The sequence below is a fragment of the Pelophylax lessonae genome, assembly GCF_965119305.1.
Source record: "Pelophylax lessonae genome assembly, chromosome: 4".
Classification (NCBI taxonomy): domain Eukaryota; kingdom Metazoa; phylum Chordata; class Amphibia; order Anura; family Ranidae; genus Pelophylax; species Pelophylax lessonae.
In genome coordinates, this window is record NC_138771.1 from 221,939,965 (window position 1) to 221,957,506 (window position 17,542).

At 47.9% G+C, this 17,542-nt stretch overlaps 1 protein-coding gene across 1 annotated transcript in view; it reads left to right on the forward strand.

The window, feature by feature from the left end:
- Nucleotides 1-17,542, forward strand: part of AASS (aminoadipate-semialdehyde synthase) — a 187,155-nt gene that overhangs the window by 146,934 nt on the left and 22,679 nt on the right. The window contains exon 21 of the mRNA XM_082256068.1: nucleotides 13,513-13,601. Within this exon, the coding sequence (XP_082112194.1) occupies nucleotides 13,513-13,601 (89 nt within the window). The remainder of the gene's footprint in view (nucleotides 1-13,512; nucleotides 13,602-17,542) is intronic.

Genomic DNA, 17,542 nt, shown 5'->3' on the forward strand with positions numbered 1-17,542 from the left:
GTCATAGGCAGAACATTCGAAAAGTTCAACATGAACGATGCTGAGAAGTTTAGCATGGTCGCCTGCGCAAGGCTGACGCTGGCGTGGTTGTGTGAGGATGCTCACGGATGGGCCAAGGTCAGTATCACCTGCTGTCTGCCTTTCCTCCTCTCAAGTTGCTGCCAAGAATTATTCGCAGGATCGAGGCGGAAGTGATTCGGGTCATTCTCGTGGCTCCGGACTGGCCTTGTCGAGCTGGTACGCCGTCCTGGTCAGACTAGCCGAAGACGCTTCTTGAAGGCTTCCTCTCAGGGAGGATTTATTGTCTCCAGGGCCAATCTTCCGGCTTTACGGTCGCTGGCTTTGCCTGCTTAGCTGTTGAAAGCCGGGTGCTGAAGGATGGGGGATTGTCTGCTTTGGCGAGTCCCACACTGCTTAAAGCGTGGGAAGCGACTTCTAGGATGATTTTTTCTTCATACGAGAAAGTCGTATATTCCGTGGTGTGAGTCTCTTTGGGTTCCCCCTCGCTCTTACTCGGTAGTCCAGATCTTGGCTCCTTCAACGGGGAGTTGCTCACAAGTTGGCCTTGAGTATTGTCAAGGGTCAGGTTTCGGCATTGGCAATTATCTTCCAAAGGCCGTTGGCCGCCCGTTCCCTGGTGCGTAACTTCTTACAGGGAGTGTGACACTTTGTACTTCCGGTGCGTCCTACGTAACCAACAGGGGCCCTTGATTTGGTGCAGTTGGTTCTTCCAAAACCTCCTTTTGCAGGTATTCGAGGGGGTATCCCCGGCCTACCTTTTACAGACGGTGGCCTTCTGGTTGCTGTCACTCTGCGTGCAGGGTGTTGATATTTTGGTTCATGAAGACAAGTGGTACTTCGTCCGGATCCGTCCTTCCCTCCGTGGGTGGTTTCTAGTGTTCACTTGAACGAGGACATTGTATTATCTTATGTCCTAAGCCCTTCCATCCTGCGGAATGTGCATTGCATACTCTGGATAGAGTTTGGGCACTCAAGGTGTACTTAGCGACTACTGAGTCTTTTCATAAGTCAGGCACGTTCTCTGTACTTACGGATGGCCCATGAACAGGACTGCCTGCGTCTGCTGCGACTGTTTCCAGATGGCTTAGTCAGCCGGTGGTGCAGGCTTATTCGATCAAGGGTCAGGTCCTACCTTTCCCTGTTTCGGCACGTTCTACTTGGGTGCCTAGTGCTTCCTGGGCTTTTTCGCCATACAGGCTTTTTTGCTCCAGGTTGCAAGACGGCTACCTGGTAGACTGTTCACACCTTTACCAAATTTACCAAGGTGGATGTGCTGGCATCTGCAGATGCCTCTTTTGGCCACAAAGTTTTTGCTGGCTGCTGTTTTGAGGGCTTTTGACCTTCCTTGGGGGTGTTTACTGCTTGTTTCAGGTGGGCCTCATCTTTTGTTCTGATGAGTCCTATGTTGCCTGGTTGGCAATGTTTAGCCTTGGGGACTTGTTCTTTTCTGCTGTTCCCACCCCTCATTTTATGGCACTGCTTTGGGACGTCCCTACTGATATGGATCAGAGAACTGCGTCCGTCAATGAACGATGGAGAACTGGATTTTTGACTCACCGTAAAATCCTTTTCTCTTAAGTTCATTGACGGACGCAGTACCCACCCCTCTATTTTGAGCTGGGTTGGTGTTACTTTCTGACACTGCTTTGATATAAAACTGACATCCTATGCAGGAAGAGAGAGGATGAATCCTCTGGGACTGCCCATAGGTGTAGCCAGAACTTTTTTTTCTGCCTAGTGTCCTACTCCTATAGAGGGCAGTATAACCCTAATGATATGGATCAGAGAACTGCGTACTTCAATAAACTTAAGAGAAGTATTTTACTGTAAGTCAAAAATCCAGTTTCCTAAGCACACAGTTACTCCTCAGTCACACACTGTTACTCAGCAGTATTCAACACTACAGTTACTCCGCAGCACTCAATTACTCCCCAGTTACTCCTCAGTACCCAGTTACTTCTCAGTACTCAGCAGTACCCAGTTACTCCACAGTACTCAGCAGTACCCAGTCACTCTGCAGTACTAAGTTACCCTCAGTCGCTCGCAGTACTAAGTTACCCTCAGTCGCTCGCAGTACTAAGTTACCCTCAGTCGCTCGCAGTACTCAGCAGTACCAAGTTACCCTCAGTCGCTCGCAGTACTCAGCAGTACTAAGTTACCCTCAGTCGCTCGCAGTACTCAGCAGTACTAAGTTACCCTCAGTCGCTCGCAGTACTCAGCAGTACTAAGTTACCCTCAGTCGCTCGCAGTACTCAGCAGTACTGAGTTACCCTCAGTCGCTCGCAGTACTAAGTTACCCTCAGTCGCTCACAGTACTAAGTTACCCTCAGTCGCTTGCAGTACTAAGTTACCCTCAGTCGCTCGCAGTACTAAGTTACCCTCAGTCGCTCGCAGTACTAAGTTACCCTCAGTCGCTCGCAGTACTAAGTTACCCTCAGTCGCTCGCAGTACTAAGTTACCCTCAAGTCGCTCGCAGTACTAAGTTACCCTCAAGTCGCTCGCAGTACTAAGTTACCCTCAAGTCGCTCGCAGTACTAAGTTACCCTCAGTCGCTCGCAGTACTAAGTTACCCTCAGTCGCTCGCAGTACTAAGTTACCCTCAGTCGCTCGCAGTACTAAGTTACCCTCAGTCGCTCGCAGTACTAAGTTACCCTCAGTCGCTCGCAGTACTAAGTTACCCTCAAGTCGCTCGCAGTACTAAGTTACCCTCAAGTCGCTCGCAGTACTAAGTTACCCTCAGTCGCTCGCAGTACTAAGTTACCCTCAGTCGCTCGCAGTACTAAGTTACCCTCAGTCGCTCGCAGTACTAAGTTACCCTCAGTCGCTCGCAGTACTAAGTTACCCTCAGTCGCTCGCAGTACTAAGTTACCCTCAGTCGCTCGCAGTACTAAGTTACCCTCAGTCGCTCGCAGTACTAAGTGACCCTCAGTCGCTCGCAGTACTAAGTGACCCTCAGTCGCTCGCAGTACTAAGTGACCCTCAGTCGCTCGCAGTACTCAGCAGTACTAAGTGACCCTCAGTCGCTCGCAGTACTCGGCAGTACTAAGTTACCCTCAGTCGCTCGCAGTACTCGGCAGTACTAAGTTACCCTCAGTCGCTCGCAGTACTCGGCAGTACTAAGTTACCCTCAGTCGCTCGCAGTACTCGGCAGTACTAAGTGACCCTCAGTCGCTCGCAGTACTCGGCAGTACTAAGTTACCCTCAGTCGCTCGCTGTACTCGGCAGTACTAAGTTACCCTCAGTCGCTCGCTGTACTCGGCAGTACTAAGTTACCCTCAGTCGCTCGCTGTACTCGGCAGTACTAAGTGACCCTCAGTCGCTCGCAGTACTCTGCAGTACTAAGTTACCCTCAGTCGCTCGCAGTACTCGGCAGTACTAAGTTACCCTCAGTCGCTCGCAGTACTCGGCAGTACTAAGTTACCCTCAGTCGCCCGCAGTACTCGGCAGTACTAAGTTACCCTCAGTCGCTCGCAGTACTCGGCAGTACTAAGTTACCCTCAGTCGCTCGCAGTACTCGGCAGTACTAAGTTACCCTCAGTCGCTCGCAGTACTCGGCAGTACTAAGTTACCCTCAGTCGCTCGCAGTACTCGGCAGTACTAAGTTACCCTCAGTCGCTCGCAGTACTCGGCAGTACTAAGTTACCCTCTGTCGCTCGCAGTACTCGGCAGTACTAAGTTACCCTCAGTCGCTCGCAGTACTAAGTTACCCTCAGTCGCTCGCAGTACTAAGTGACCCTCAGTCGCTCGCAGTACTAAGTGACCCTCAGTCGCTCGCAGTACTAAGTGACCCTCAGTCGCTCGCAGTACTCAGCAGTACTAAGTGACCCTCAGTCGCTCGCAGTACTCGGCAGTACTAAGTTACCCTCAGTCGCTCGCAGTACTAAGTTACCCTCAGTCGCTCGCAGTACTCGGCAGTACTAAGTGACCCTCAGTCGCTCGCAGTACTCGGCAGTACTAAGTGACCCTCAGTCGCTCGCAGTACTCGGCAGTACTAAGTTACCCTCAGTCGCTCGCAGTACTCGGCAGTACTAAGTGACCCTCAGTCGCTCGCAGTACTCAGCAGTACTAAGTGACCCTCAGTCGCTCGCAGTACTCGGCAGTACTAAGTTACCCTCAGTCGCTCGCAGTACTAAGTTACCCTCAGTCGCTCGCAGTACTCGGCAGTACTAAGTTACCCTCAGTCGCTCGCAGTACTCGGCAGTACTAAGTTACCCCCAGTCGCTCGCAGTATTCGGCAGTACTAAGTTACCCTCAGTCGCTCGCAGTACTCGGCAGTACTAAGTTACCCTCAGTCGCTCGCAGTACTCGGCAGTACTAAGTTACCCTCAGTCGCTCGCAGTACTCGGCAGTACTAAGTTACCCTCAGTCGCTCGCAGTACTCGGCAGTACTAAGTTACCCTCAGTCGCTCGCAGCACTCGACAGTACTAAGTTACCCTCAGTCGCTCGCAGCACTCGGCAGGACTAAGTGACCCTCAGTCACTCGCAGTACTCGGCAGTACTAAGTGACCCTCAGTCGCTCGCAGTACTCGGCAGTACTAAGTTACCCTCAGTCGCTCGCAGTACTAAGTTACCCTCAGTCGCTCGCAGTACTAAGTTACCCTCAGTCGCTCGCAGTACTAAGTGACCCTCAGTCGCTCGCAGTACTAAGTGACCCTCAGTCGCTCGCAGTACTAAGTGACCCTCAGTCGCTCGCAGTACTAAGTGACCCTCAGTCGCTCACAGTACTAAGTGACCCTCAGTCGCTCGCAGTACTCAGCAGTACTAAGTGACCCTCAGTCGCTCGCAGTACTAAGTGACCCTCAGTCGCTCGCAGTACTAAGTGACCCTCAGTCGCTCGCAGTACTAAGTGACCCTCAGTCGCTCGCAGTACTAAGTGACCCTCAGTCGCTCGCAGTACTAAGTGACCCTCAGTCGCTCGCAGTACTAAGTTACCCTCAGTCGCTCGCAGTACTAAGTTACCCTCAGTCGCTCGCAGTACTAAGTGACCCTCAGTCGCTCGCAGTACTAAGTGACCCTCAGTCGCTCGCAGTACTAAGTGACCCTCAGTCGCTCGCAGTACTAAGTGACCCTCAGTCGCTCGCAGTACTAAGTGACCCTCAGTCGCTCGCAGTACTAAGTGACCCTCAGTCGCTCGCAGTACTAAGTGACCCTCAGTCGCTCGCAGTACTCGGCAGTACTAAGTGACCCTCAGTCGCTCGCAGTACTAAGTGACCCTCAGTCGCTCGCAGTACTCGGCAGTACTAAGTGACCCTCAGTCGCTCGCAGTACTCGGCAGTACTAAGTGACCCTCAGTCGCTCGCAGTACTCGGCAGTACTAAGTGACCCTCAGTCGCTCGCAGTACTCGGCAGTACTAAGTTACCCTCAGTCGCTCGCAGTACTCGGCAGTACTAAGTGACCCTCAGTCGCTCGCAGTACTCGGCAGTACTAAGTGACCCTCAGTCGCTCGCAGTACTAAGTGACCCTCAGTCGCTCGCAGTACTCGGCAGTACTAAGTGACCCTCAGTCGCTCGCAGTACTCGGCAGTACTAAGTGACCCTCAGTCGCTCGCAGTACTCGGCAGTACTAAGTGACCCTCAGTCGCTCGCAGTACTCGGCAGTACTAAGTTACCCTCAGTCGCTCGCAGTACTCGGCAGTACTAAGTTACCCTCAGTCGCTCGCAGTACTCGGCAGTACTAAGTTACCCTCAGTCGCTCGCAGTACTCGGCAGTACTAAGTTACCCTCAGTCGCTCGCAGTACTAAGTTACCCTCAGTCGCTCGCTGTACTCAGCAGTACTAAGTAACCCTCAGTCGCTCGCAGTACTCAGCAGTACTAAGTTACCCTCAGTCGCTCGCAGTACTAAGTGACCCTCAGTCGGTCTCAGTACTAAGTGACCCTCAGTCGCTCGCAGTACTAAGTGACCCTCAGTCGCTCGCAGTACTAAGTGACCCTCAGTCGCTCGCAGTACTAAGTGACCCTCAGTCGCTCGCAGTACTAAGTTGACCCTCAGTCGCTCGCAGTACTAAGTTACCCTCAGTCGCTCGCAGTACTCGGCAGTACTAAGTTACCCTCAGTCGCTCGCAGTACTCGGCAGTACTAAGTTACCCTCAGTCGCTCGCAGTACTCGGCAGTACTAAGTTACCCTCAGTCGCTCGCAGTATTCGGCACTACTAAGTTACCCTCAGTCGCTCGCAGTACTCGGCAGTACTAAGTTACCCTCAGTCGCTCGCAGTACTCGGCAGTACTAAGTTACCCTCAGTCGCTCGCAGTACTCGGCAGTACTAAGTTACCCTCAGTCGCTCGCTGTACTCGGCAGTACTAAGTTACCCTCAGTCGCTTGCAGTACTAAGTCACTCACTTATCACTAATGGCACAAGACAGGGCTGTCCCCTATCCCCAATTATCTTTGCATTACTAATGGAACTCCTAGCCAAAAGCATCAGCTCCCACCCATGTATCACTGGTATAAATAGACCCACTCTGTGCGACTCCCGGACCTCCCGGATCGCAGTCGCTGGCCGCAATTTCAGCTGTCGTGGAAAGCCTGGCGACTAAAGTTGATTTAGTCATGAAAAAGGTTGATGGCCGTAAACGGCCGCTGCCTTCTCCATCTGTGGAGGTGTCCTCTGATTCAAAGGCTGATGTGGTTCCCCCGAATGCTCCCCTTCCTGAGGGGTCGCTGTCCTCGCAGTCAGATGGGGAAGAGGACCTGTCTTCAGCTGCAGCGCGGGAACACGCTTTGGTGGAAGCCCTGATTATTTCATTGTGGGATACTTTAAAATTGGCTGATGAGCCCACGCCGGCAGGGACACAGGTGGCATTTGGCTCCCAGAAGTCTCCAAAAGCAGACAGGATTTTCCTTTGTCCCGACTCTTTTTACATCATCGTGAATGACCAATGGCGCGTTTTTAAGCATGTGTTAGTCGTGCCAAAACGCTTTAAACGCCGTTATCCTTTTGCTGAAAAGTTTTTCAACCGTTGGACGGTGCCACCTAAAGTTGATCATCCTGTTTCCAGATTATACAAATCTACTCTTGTGCCTGTGGAGTATTCCCCAGTTTTTACAGGATTAAGTGGACGGGCGGGTGGAATTCCTTTTCCGCCATCTTCACGTGCTGGCAGGTTCCATTTTGAAACCGGTAGTCTCACAGACGGTGACGGAATGGATAAGGGGTTTGCGGGAGTCTTTGGACCCCGAGACTGTTCCTCCGGAGCAGCTGGAACTGTTGGACCAGGTGATCTAGGCTCTGGTCTTCCTGTGTGATGCGGCTCCCCTGGTGGCCAGGGTCTCAGGCGTGGGCATTGTTTTAAGATGCATAGTCTGGTTGAAGAGCTGGTCAGCTGACCAAGCTTCTAAAAGAGCCTTAGCTGATCTCCCCTTCCTGGGAGACAGGTTGTTTGGTGACTCATTAGATGAGTTGATCAAGGGCCTGACTAGCGGGAAGAGTACTCTTCTTCCTCAATCCTCCAAGGGTAAGACACCCTGTCCTAAGCTGGGTCCCTCCTTTTCTGCTCATAAACGTTTTTTTCGTGCCTCCGGGGCGCATGAAAAAGGTAAGCCGTTCAGAACTTCTGGAGGTGCTAAGAAACCCTGGGGCAAGTCCAAGGTTGGTCAGTCCGGTGCTGCAGACAAGTCCTCTTCAGCATGAAGGAGCGCCCTGACCCGTCTTAGGGGTGGGGGGACGTCTGCGCTTCCTTCAGGAACCCTGGACTATCTTCATTCAGGACAAATGGGTTCGCGAACTGGTTTGTTCCGGGTACAAGACCAAACTCCGGTCCCAGCCAGGGGACAGGTTTTTTCAGTGAACTCTTCACCTGTCTCCAGAGGGTACGAAGGATCTGCGGGAGGCTGTGCGAGATCTCCTGGCTCAAGGGTTGATTGTGCCAGTTCCCCTACAGGAACGCTCTCAAGTTTCAAAATAGAGATAGCCTTAGTGGGTGTGATAACAGGAGGCCTCCAATCCTAAATAGATAAAAAAAAAGAACCAAGGAACCTGATCCCCAACCTCAAGGGGTGAGAGGATACTGGTAACTAGGAATAAAATTGGTGGATATGTTGAGGAGGACTCCTGGTAGGTGAGCATGAGACAATTACTTCACATGTAGAAGTCATAAACATAAAAACAGACATATAAAAAGGAAACAACATTTCCATAGTACATTCAGTGCAACAGTCCAAATAGGTCTCACATGTGCCCTGGAACAGGTCTAAACGCTCTCAAGGTTTTTATCCAAACCTGTTCACCATGCCCAGGAAGGAGGGCAAGGTGCGTCCAATCCTGGACCTCAAGGCTCTGAACCGCTTTGTGCGGGTGCAGAAATTCCGAATGAAGTCCATTCGGTCAGTGGTGGCATCTTTGAATCAGGGGGATTTTCTGGCTTCCATCGATCTCAAATATGCGTATCTCCACGTTCCCATATTCGAGGGACATCAGCGATTCTTCTGCTTCCCGGTGGCAGAGAAGCACTTTCAATTCATGGAGTTACCCTTTGGTCTCGGCTCCCAGAGTTTTTTCCAAGGTCCTAGCCCCTGTGCTGGCCTTGTTGCATCGACGAGGTATCTCCATTGTGGGGTATCTGGACGATCTCTTGTTTTGAGCAGTTTCCCATTTGGATCTGCTGGAAAACGTCTCCATCACCATTCAGACCCTTCAGGACTTTGGGTGGATGATCACTCTCACCAAATCTGCCCTGACTCCATCTGTGCGGGTCACCTATCTGGGGCTGATCCTTGACTCTGCTCGGGCGAGGGTCTTCCTTCCCTTGGACAAGCTTCAGAAGTTGCAAAGGGCGGTCCAATTGCTGATGGAGGCCGATCAGTCCTCCTTGCGGGCTTGCATGAGGCCTGGGTCTGATGGTCTCGACCTTTTGAAGCAGTCCTGTTTGCTCAGTCTCACACGAGACGGCTGCAGAAAGATTCTGTGAAAATGGAACAGAGATCCTTGGTCATTGGACCAGAAGATTCGGTTGAGCCACCTCACGAAGTCGGCTCTCTCTTGGTGGATCCAGTCACCTGTCCTGTGCTATGGTAAGTCCTTCCTGCCGGTGTTTTTGACGATGGTCAACACGGACGCCAGCCTATCAGGCTGGGGTGGAGTGCTGGGGAAGCTCTGTGCTCAGGGGACTTGGGCGTCGGAAGAGTCTTCCTTGCCGATCAATTTTCTGGAGCTGAGAGTGATCATGCTTTTCCTGCTTCACTGGATGAGTCGGCTACATGGCTCTCCGGTTCGGGTCCAGTCGGGCAATGCCATGCTCCGGCTCTTTCCGCAGTCCACATCCCGGGTGTGGAGAATTGGCAAGCGGATTACCTGAGTCGTCAGGTGTTGGATCAGGGGGAGTGGTCTCTGCATCTGGAGGCGTTTCATCTCCTGTGTGTACGGTGGGGGACCCTGGACATTGATCTGTTTGTGTCTCGCCTCAACAGGTAAGTTCAGAGGTTTTTGGCCAGGTCTCAGGATCCTCTGGCCAACGCCACAGATGCTCTGGTGGCTCCTTGGAGTCAGTTTCGCCTGATCTATGCCTTCCCTCCACTAGTTCCCTGCCAAGGTTTCCTCGCAGGAAGGCGATGGAAGGCGTTCTGATCATGGATCCTCCTCCATGGCGTCTTCCTTTGCGGGAAGATCTACTATCTCAAGGACCGATCTTCCATCCTGCTTTACTGTCGCTGGCTTTAACGGCTTGGCTGTTGAAAGCAAAGTGTTGAGGGATAGAGGTCTTTCTGACTCGGTGATTCCTACCCTTTTGAAGTCCAAGAAGTCGACCCCCAGGAAGATCTATCATCGTACCTGGAAATCGTACATTTCTTGGTGTGAATCCGCTGCAGCTGCACCCTCGCTGGTTTTCTATAACTTGAGTTTTGGCTTTTTTACAAAAAGGGGTTGAGCAGCGCTTGGCGTTGGGTACTATCAAGGCCAGGTTTCGCCCTTGGCCTTTTACTTCCGACGTCCGTTGGCTACTCATTTGCACCTTTGTTCAGGGGGTGTATCATCTGGCCCCTCCGAGGAGATCCCCATTACCCTGCCTGTGGGATTTTAATCTGGTTTTGTCTGTTCTTCAAATGCCTCCTTTTGAAAATATTAGGGAGATTTCTCTGTTTTCTTTGTCGCAGAAGGTTGCCTTCCTAGTGGCTATCACTTCTGCCCGCAGAGTCTCTGAGTTGGCAGCGTTGTCCTATCGTTCGCCTTTTTTGGTGGTCCACCGGGATAAAGTGGTCCTCTGACCTAATCCGTCCTTTCTTTCTAAGGTGGTGTCGGATTTTCACCTGAATGAAGACATTGTGTTGCCTTCCTTATGTTCTAAGCCTAAACATCACAAGGAAGTTGCTTTGCACTCTCGATGTGGTTCGGGTGATAAGAGTCTATCTGAGGGTTACGGAGTCCTTCAGGAAGCCGGACTTTTTTTTGTCCTTCTGGACAGTCCTCGCAAAGGTTTGGTTGAGCTCCATGTTGCCCGGTTGGCTACGTTTAGCCTTTTGAAGTTGACGTTACTGTCTGGTTGCGTTTTCCCACCCCTCATTCCTATACTGCTTTGGGACGTCCCACTCAGCTCATGGAGATGAGGATGCGTCTCTCGATGGACGATAGAGAAAATACGATTTTTTTAAGATCTTATCGTAAAATCTTTCTCTGATGTCCATCGACAGATGCAGCACCCGACCCTCTGTTTGGGGTTGGTTCTGTTGTCTTCACTGCTTTTAAACTAAACTGATGTGCTGGGTTGTGCAGTGGGGGTTTATGCCTGGAGGGGACAGCCCCCTGGACATGTGTATTTAAATTTTCCTGCCTAGACTACTCCTGATGGAAGGAACATAAACCCACTCAGCTCATGGAGATGAGGCTGCGTCTGTCGATGGACATCAGAGAAAAAGATTTTACGGTAAGATCTTACAAAAATCTTATTTTTGACAAGATTATCGCTAGTCAGTGGGGTTCCGCCGAAACCCATGTTTGGAATACCTAAGCCCTTTGCTAGGAGATATCCCTGTGAGTAGTCTCTCCTGAAGAATCTTACAGTTCCACCGTCGATGGACTCTCAGGTTTCCAGGTTAAATAAGGCTATGCTTTTGCCAGTGGAGGATTTTCCATCCTTTTAAGGATCCCGTGGACAAGAGAGCTGAGGCTCTGGTCCTGTATCTTTCACCGTGGCTGGTTCAATGTTGAGGCCAGTGTTTGCTATCACCTTGGTATCCCAGACCTTAACAGAATGGGCTAAAGTTTTACGCCAGGATCTGGAAGGGAGTCAATACCCTCCAGAGCTGGTGGATCAGTTGATCCATTACATTTGTGATGCATCTTTGGATGCGGCTCCCTTGGACGGCAGGGTATCTCTGAGGTTCACTGACGGACACAGCATCCGCCCATCTGTTGGGTTTAGTTTTGTGTTCTTCTGACAATGCTTATTACAAACTGAAGTCCTATAGTAGGAAGTGATGGTATACCCTCTGGAACCGCCTCAGGGGCATAACCAAAAAGGTTTCTGCCTAGCATAAGCCCAATGGTCTAGAAGACATGGAGCTGTGTCCGTCAGTGAACCTTAGAGAAAAGGATTTTATGGTAAGACAAAAATCCTGTTTTTTTGCTTCCCTTACTCCCATCTTTTGCATTGCTTGACATGAAGTTGCTGTTCTTCCGGGGAGATTCCTGGAAGATGCAGAGCATTCCAAATCTCAACAGAAGACACTTATGTCTGTTAACCTCTTTAATACCGGGCACTGTTACACCTTGCTGTCCAGGACAATTTTTAGCTTTCAGCCCTGTCACACTTTGACAATTGCGCGGTCATGCAAACCGAACCCACACTAAATTTTTATAATTTTCTTTACACAACTAGAGCTTTATGGTCGTTTTTTTAATCACCACTGGGTTTTTTATTTTTTGCTAAATAGACGAAAAAAGACTGAAAATTTTGAAAAAAAACAAAAAAAATATTTACTTAGTTTTTGTTGTACAATTTTGTAAGTAAATATTCTTCATAAAAATGTCAATGTATTCTGCTACATTTATTTGCTGAAAATAACCAAAATCTGTATTTTTTTACAATTTTTAATAAGCACACTGTGACCAGAGCAATGTAATATTACTATAGTAACCTTGCACTACTCTGGGCAAGAGAAGGATTTTTTTTTTTTTTTTTTTTTTAACACGTTCTAGTTACCGGTACTTATAGCAGTGGCTTTCATTGCTATAAGCAAGCATTTTACTGAATGAAATTAATTCATTCAGTTTATTTTGTTTTTTGATCAGCTGGGATTGGCCAGAGCTAATCACATGGTACAGATGGGCTGTGATTGGCCCTCTCTGTACCATGTAATCACTTTGACCAATCACAGCTAGCCACAAAATTGTACACAATGGATGTTAGGAAAGGAAGCCATCCTTTATTTACTATTGTCATGTAATCAGCTGTGATCGTTCAGTGATCACATGGTACTGGCAGTGAGCAGGTACACTGAACAGAGCGCATGCAGCATGGCCCGATCCGGGAGAACATCATAGGACGTCCACCTGGATTCATGAAAGACCTGTCCGGCTGTCATTTTGCTATAGGCCATGCAGAAACTGGTTAAAAGTTTGTCTTCTCTTGAGATCTTGGCCGAAAAGAGAAATGTTTTTTCATTATAGGTACATTTTGGATATACGATATGTGGTTTTTATAAGGGGCGAGTGTCTGGGCATTATAGGCATACAGTACTTAACATTTTACTTTTTTAAGAATGGTATACTATGATCGTCCCCTTTTACCAATCCATCTCCTGAAAAAAAAACGGAGCCTTGGGCACACTGCACCATGCTAAGTTTGGTATGTATTGCTAGAGATTTTTTTTTTTTGGAGGGTGCATGTGATCAGCACAGGACCTATTCGCACTGTCCAGACAAAGTCAGGGGTCATGCAGCTTTATTGCCAATCAGAGGAGAATGAAAACTCCTCCTACAAGCTTTAAGCAATGCTCGGCCGGACACTGATAGAAGTCACAAGACTCCTATTTACTGCTGATGAGAAAAGTATTTAGCAGTTTATATTTTCTAAAAAAAAAAAAAATGCATTTCCATGTTCTGTGTACCATGGGAGACCATCTATAGTGTATGCTGGGTCCTGGGTTTAGTAACACTTTCATGTCACAATTTTGCTATATAGTGCATTGACAAGAAAATAATATACGTAACACAGGCCTGCAGTTTTTATAATACTACTGACAAGATGAATTGTGACAATCCAAGATGTCTTTCACTAAACAAGACTTAAAATTGCTGTGTGCATGGGATTTTTATATACTAACCCTACATTGGGAAGGGGGGCAGGGATACACTGGTGTAATGGAGAGACTACTGCACTGTAACAAAGTATTATTTGGTTCCTTATTATTGCAATTACTAGTAACAGCACTAGTAAACCTTTTTTGTGCTTTCTTGTTTTATATTTTCAACAATATATTATTAATATGCACATCTTTTTGGTTGTCTGTTGCTGTAATTGCTGTTTGGTTTGACTGTATATGCTATGATATTTCTAGGTTTGGCCTTCTAGGTGAAGAACCAGTGCCTGTTGCAGAATCTGTTGTTGGTGCACTAGCTAAGCATCTAGAAATTATGCTTTCTTTTGGTAGGTAACATCATTGCTGTACAATGTGCATTTTACTGTTTATTATAAATGTATACCTTTATAGGCAAGACCACTCCATGGTTAGGAACAATGCATTTAGTTTGGTTGGCTATTGGGAAAACACCACCTGTCTAAACCAGGAGATAACAAGCTATCAGCATGTTACTCCAGTAATCCAGATTTTGCTGAGCGTTTCCAGGACATCCAGGATTGGTAATGCTGAGCTATTTCTAGCCTCATTTTCTTATTCTTGGTTGACTGGAGTTGATCCCAGCATGCAGCGGTAGCCATCTTCTACAAGGTTCAATGTGATTCTCATTTAAAGATGCTGTTTTACTCATTATCTGTTATAAAGAGAGGTTATTTGAGCAGTTGTGAACATCTGTCAGGATGGCCCTTGGTCCTCTAACTTTACTCATAGAGCTTTTGCTCACTAAAGGTTTTTGTTTGTACTGCCTTTCTCTGGTATCACTAGTAATTGTATTGCATAAAAATCCCAAAAAATCAGCACATTCTAAAGCTGGCCATAGACGTTTAGTTTTTTTTTCCGTTCAGATTCTTCAATCCACACAAACATGATGGATGGGGGATTCCCTCCACCAGGACATTGTGTTCTGACAGTCCAAATACACTTATCAGTGGCTAAAATTAGCAAAAAAAAAAAGGCAAAGGTGTAGACTGGAAAAACCACCATACAAAACCGGGCAACTTTTAGTTGTAAAAAGATATTTAAAAAGAAAAAGCTCTAGCCACTTAACTTTTGGATTCATGAGCAAATGTACTTAGTAATGTGGCCACAGATTGTAGATTTTCCTTCTACATAGGCTGAAAAATGAGATGATTCTATCAAATTTAAAGAAGAAAAAAAATATGTACAGAATTAAATATCCATATTTTACAGTATTTTATCACAGGTGCTTGTATAGTGCCATCAATTTACATATACAGTATCTCACAAAAGTGAGTACACCCCTCATATTTTTGTAAATATTTTATTATATCTTTTCATGTGACAACACTGAAGAAATGACACTTTGCTCAATGTAAAGTAGTGAGTGTACAGCTTGTATAACACTGTAAATTTGCTGTCCCCTCAAAATCACTCAACACACAGCCATTCATTTCTAAACCGCTGGCAACAAAAGTGAGTACACCCCTAAGTGAAATTTCCAAATGATGCCCAAAGTGTCAATATTTTGTGTGGCCACCATTATTTTCCAGCACTGCCTTAACCCTCTTGGGCATGGAGTTCACCAGAGCTTCACAGGTTGCCACTGGAGCCCTCTTCCACTCCTCCATGACAACCTCACAGAGCTGGTGGATGTTAGAGACCTTGCGCTCCTCCACCTTCCGTTTGAGGATGCCCCACAGATACCCAATAGGGTTTAGGTCTGGAAACATGCTTGGCCAGTCCAAATGTGAGGGGTGTACTTTTGTGAGATACTGTATATTGTATATTCACATTAGTCCATGCCCTCAGGGAGCTTGCAATTCAAGGTCCCCTAACACATTCATACGTACAAATATTAGGGCAAATTTAAACAGAAGCCAATCATACCAGCATGTCTTTGGAGTGTGGAAGGAAACTTGAGTACCCAGAGGAAGCCCACGCAAGCACAGGAAGAACATGCAAACTTAGTGCCATGCTTGCGGTTTGAACTGACGACCCTAGTACTGCTAGGCAGAAGTCGTAACCACTTAGCCACTGTGCTGCCCATATTCCATGGGTTAACAATTTCTGGTATTACTTATTAATGTTATTATCCAGTTCTATTCTGTGCATTTAGAATTGCATCCAGCTTTTTTTGTTTAGCAATCAACTAAGCTTGATAGAACTAGTTCCTTTGGGAGTCTATTCCAGATTTTTACAGCTCTTGTTGTGAAGAAGGCTATCTGTATGTAGAGATGAAAACTTTTTTTTCTTTCGTTCATTGACAGACACAGCTCCTGATCTTCATTACCATTGGGTTATCCTGCACCCTACAGGAGTAGGACACTAGGCAGAAAAAGAATCTGGCTACGCCTATGGGCAGTTTCAGGGGGTATACTCCCTCTCCCTGCTATAGGTCCCCATTTTTTTTTCTGCCTAGACAGGAGTAAGGACCTAGTTCCTTGCTGGGATCTCTGGTCCTGGTAAATTTTTTTTTACATAGAAATGTATTCTCCTGTTTTTTTCCTGTGAGATCTACAATCAACTGCCGGACTGGGCGACGGGCTGGATAACCTAGATCCAGTGGTCATCCCAGTCTGGCCAGCGAGTGCACGCAGACCTTAACTCTGAACTAGGTCGGCCGTGACAGCCCCACTAGACAGGGGCTGGCCTGCGAGTTAAACACCTCGCGAGGTCGCATACGACGGGTTTCTGCCTGAGTTAGATATTAAAAAGGTGAATTGTGGAATAACCGTATGAATGGGAGGCTTACCAGAAACCAATAAAAATGTGCCAAAATGAGAACACAAATTCCAGAGATTCGGCAAGGGCTATACACGATGGATCTCACAGTCCAGAACGATCCCCTCAATGGTATGGTTATATGTGGAATAAAAATGAGAACGCCATAGCGTGAAACCAAAATACAAATGTAGGATAATAAAGGGGAAAATAACACTTTAAGGATGTGAATCACCAAAGAATCCCGCGGAGAATAAAAGTGCCAAAAATTAAATAAATGGTGTAAAAAATGAGGTGAAAAATGAGAAACCGCCACCAACAGATCCGATAAGATACTTCTTACCAAAAGTAAAAGATATCAAGCTGAATAATGTTGTGAAATGATGTGAACAGACACCTCCACCGAAAGCAGCTTACCAGATAGCTCTATCCAAGCTGCACATCTATCCAAGATGTGATTCACATCCTTAAAGTGTTATTTTCCCCTTTATTATCCTTTATTATACATTTGTATTTTGGTTTTACGCTATGGCGTTCTCACTTTTATTCCACATATAACCATACCATTGAGGGGGATCGGTCTGGACTGTGAGATCCATCGTGTATAGCTCTTGCCGAATCTCTGGAATTTGTGTTCTCATTTTGGCACATTTTTATTGGTTTCTGGTAAGCCTCCCATTCATACGGTTATTCCACAAGTCATCTTTTTAATATCTGGCTTTTATGGACTTTATGGACTATTCTATTATTTGACACAATTTTATTATTGTTTGATCACCTTCAGCGCGACTTGTTGTTATTATTATTGGTCTTTCGGGTGTTAGTCACACTTGAAGTCGCTGCTTTTATACAATTTTTGTTTCTTTTAATTTTTTTCTGCCTGAGTTGCAGCATTCTTCCTGGCCGACAGCCCCCCATTTCGATGGTGATGGGTTCTGTCTGGAGCAGTGACCATCTGGTTCCTGGTATGGTAAATGGTTGTTGTCCCCCCCCCCCCCCCTCCCCGTGGAGGGTTTTAGGGTGGACGTTGACCCCTCCGTAGGACGTCGTACCCCAGGTTCCCATCATCTTCCCTCCAGGCACCCCCCCTTTTCATCTGTCCCCTATCCTACCCCCCCTTCACTTAGATGATGGGGCCGAGGGGGTGCGCTGCCAGCAACCGGACGATCTGTGCGGGGGGGGGTGGGCTGTTGTACCCGGTGGGAGCTCCTGCCTGGGCCCTCCGTCCTGCCTGGGCCTAGGGATTCCTCCTGGGTGCCGCCATTTTTCTGTAACCTGTGTATTCCTATGCACGACGGCCATATTTGTGTAGTCCGGTAGCCATTTTGTGGTGGTTTGCCATTGAAAATAGCAACGGCCATGACAGTGGAGCCCTGTGGGAGCCCCTCCACATCCCCTGGTGCGGACTCCTGGATCTTTTCATTTCCTGATTGCCGCATGTGAAGTGCAGATTATCCTGTTGGCTGCAGGTGCCTGTTTCTGCTGGGTGGTGAGTCTGGTGGGGTTCTCTCCTCCTCTGTTGACGATCGCTTAGTGCTTGTGCCTGCTG